The sequence below is a fragment of the Protobothrops mucrosquamatus genome, unplaced genomic scaffold (genome assembly GCF_001527695.2).
Source record: "Protobothrops mucrosquamatus isolate PMUCROS unplaced genomic scaffold, P.Mucros_1.0 scaffold1969, whole genome shotgun sequence".
Lineage (NCBI taxonomy): Eukaryota > Metazoa > Chordata > Lepidosauria > Squamata > Viperidae > Protobothrops > Protobothrops mucrosquamatus.
The window spans coordinates 660,950-663,881 of record NW_015388086.1 but is presented as its reverse complement, the minus strand read 5'-3'; the positions used below and the strand labels follow the sequence as shown (position 1 = coordinate 663,881).

The following is a 2,932-nucleotide window of genomic DNA, read 5'->3' as shown; positions in this document are numbered from 1 at the left end:
AATCTGTCCCATAATTAATGTAATATTTCTTACATTTCTTTATATTCAGCTCTGGATGTCACCCAGCTTGCCTTAAGAAAAAAAATGATGAGTGAATTATATTTCTGCTTGGCCTTAAAACCATAAAGGTCAGTAAATAATATCTGAGAATAATCTATTTTACAGATTTGTTGTAAGGGCAAAAATTTGATAACTCTACATATTCTATTCATATGCCTAATTTTCAGATTCTTTTGTCCTGTCAGGGAAGCCAGGCAATACAAAATGAAAAGCCTGAAAACAGAAAACCTGGGATACATTTTACAGCGTTTGTTAACATCCAGTGAAGAGATGAGCAAAGATATAGAATCAGAAAAACCTAAGTAATTTACAGAACATAGAAAATATATATTTGGTCTTGGGTCTGCATCAAAATGAGAAAAAAGGCTTAAACTCATTTCTCAACTGAGCATTGGACAAGTCTACCAATTTCTGGATAGGCACCTTATAGCAATATGAAATAATTCATGGCACCTACAGTACCTCCAAGATGGTAAGTATTTTTGTCTGAAAACCTGTTACAATCACATTGAAATATAATCACTTCCTAAGTTTGAAGACCTAGTTTTCATTGCCAATTTTTTTAAAAAGGTTAGAATAAAAGGGCTCCTCTGTTCCTTGGCACGACTATTGTTTTAAATTTAGATGACTTAAGGATCGGATGCCTCATTTAAGACGTAACAGAAATCTATATTAAAGACATCTCCACAATCATTACATTCTCAATGGTCAATCTCGACAAAGTCTATTCTACGACTGTGTCCATTCCATGCTATTTTCCTTGCTCCATAATCCTCTTTGCTACCTTCCTGTGAAAGAGACATTCTTTTTTTTTGTTCTTTAGAAAATATGCAGTATCAAACATACTGGGCCTGTTAGCCTATCTGAATATCAGCCTGTCTGAATACCTATTTCAAATTTAATACAAAGGCTCCTTCTATCATATTCTGCTATTTTACTTTATCTGGGGTCATGAGTATGACTACACTGTGCTCTTAAGTTTTAATAGCATGGGACAGAGCTTGCTAGTTATTACTGACTAGCAAATGGGCAGATGTACATCGTTCTACCTTTTTTTTTTTTAATAGACAAGTTTTCAACGAATGCACTTTATATCTGTTTCTTGAAATATGTTAGATTCAGTCTCTCTTTGATAAGGCAACTAAAGTCTTCTACACAATGATGTCATAAACCCTGCCCACTCTTCCTAGCCATTCTCTCAGAGCCTGACGAACCCGAATATCTGTCACATGGCAAGTCAATTGACTAATGCAGGGAAATACTGCTGGTTGAAGGGCGATGAAGATCTGGTCTGGTAAGGATTGAATCTGATTAAGAACTGTCAGAACCATGTTGGTCCATGCCTAAAACAATGCAAAGAGAGAGAGAAAAAGGGAACAAATAAATCTATAAATTAGGACAGTACGAAAAAACAAATGGAGGAACATAGATCAGTAGGGAAAATAGGAAGGACACCTTTAGAAAAAAATGCAGTATTAATGTTAAGTGGGAACATAAGGCAGTTCGGTATGAAAAGTATTTTACCAGGGTTGAGTAATAGGGCTATTAGTGTAAACTTCCCAAGAAAGGAGAATAATCTCTTTAGATGAGGGACATTTAGCGACCATTTTCTATGTTCTGGTACCATATCTAGTTGATCCAGGCCAAAATGCATAAACATGCTAATATGACTAACATGCCAGAAATGAAAAACTAAAAGGAAACAACTATTGCAATGTGCTCTACATGGAGTTGATCTTGAAGATTCAACTGGTCTAGAATGCAGCAGCACAAACAGTGATGGGTGTGCCACATTTGTGTCTCCTCTGCTTCTTGAGCTGCACTGATTACTGGTATACTTCTCAATACAATGCAAGGTGATGGTTATGACCCATAAAACTCTACTTACTTGAGGAATCATCTATATCCTGTGGTATCATGCCAACCTGTTTGATCCAGCATGGCTGGTATGCTCTGGGTTTCTTCAATTAAGCACCATCTATTGGGATCTGAAACCATGCCTTCTGTTGTGATACCTGCTCTCTGGAATGAAATCCTTCCTCAAAATCTGTGTGACTCCCAATCTGATGGCATTCTGGAAACCCTTAAATATCTGGCTATTCTCCCAGGCCATGATTTAGGGTGGTTCAGGCCCTGCCAAATTGTGCATAGGTGTGAATAGCTGGATCTGCTGTTGGTTCTTGTTTCTTTCCTTTATCTTTTCATATTTCTTAAGTTCAATTTTTATTCTGTTGGTTTTATTGTACACCACCCAGAGTTGATTTGGAGTCAGCTGGTGACTGCTTTGAATGAATTAAACTAAACTGAATAAAAAAATACAGGATATTAACTTATTCTGGGAAGTTCACAAGGATCCTGTTGACATCTGAATTAATCACAGAAAATTCTGAACTACAGAAGAAACTTAAGATGATTGTCAGAGTGTTCATGTGGAGGTACGTTAGACTAAGGCACTTTTGCCAAGAAGCTGTATGTATACACTTTATAGGTAGGTATCTTGTATATCAGAACATTTTGCTAAAAATGCTATATGCTTAAGACTCATTGTGTAGACACAAGCATGTCATATTTTATATAATAGTAGGCTTCTGTTTAAAAACCAATTTATTTTATATAATCCTAGGTTTGTATTTAAAACCCTCTGGAATGACCTACCCCCCGACCTACGTACAATTGCGGACCTGCGCCTTTTTCGCCGAGCCCTGAAGGCCCATCTATTCCGTGCGGCCGGCCTGGCGTAGTTTGATTATGTTTCAGTGGGGGTTTTTGTATGGGTGTGTTTTTAGAACAGGCCTGTTATTTAATTCAATTTTAGAACAGAAACTATTTATTTATTATCGTGGTTTTTAGTATCGCCTGTTCACCGCCCTGA

The 2,932-nt window shown here is 36.9% G+C and overlaps 1 protein-coding gene across 1 annotated transcript in view; it reads right to left on the bottom strand.

Moving 5' to 3' along the window:
* Window positions 1-6: 6 nt before the first annotated feature.
* The window catches only part of ARFGEF3 (ARFGEF family member 3), a 69,553-nt gene continuing 66,627 nt past the window's right edge, over window positions 7-2,932 (bottom strand). Inside the window, exon 33 of the mRNA XM_015823728.1 lies at window positions 7-1,403. Coding sequence (XP_015679214.1) covers window positions 1,212-1,403 — 192 coding nt within the window. The 3' untranslated portion in view covers window positions 7-1,211. The remainder of the gene's footprint in view (window positions 1,404-2,932) is intronic.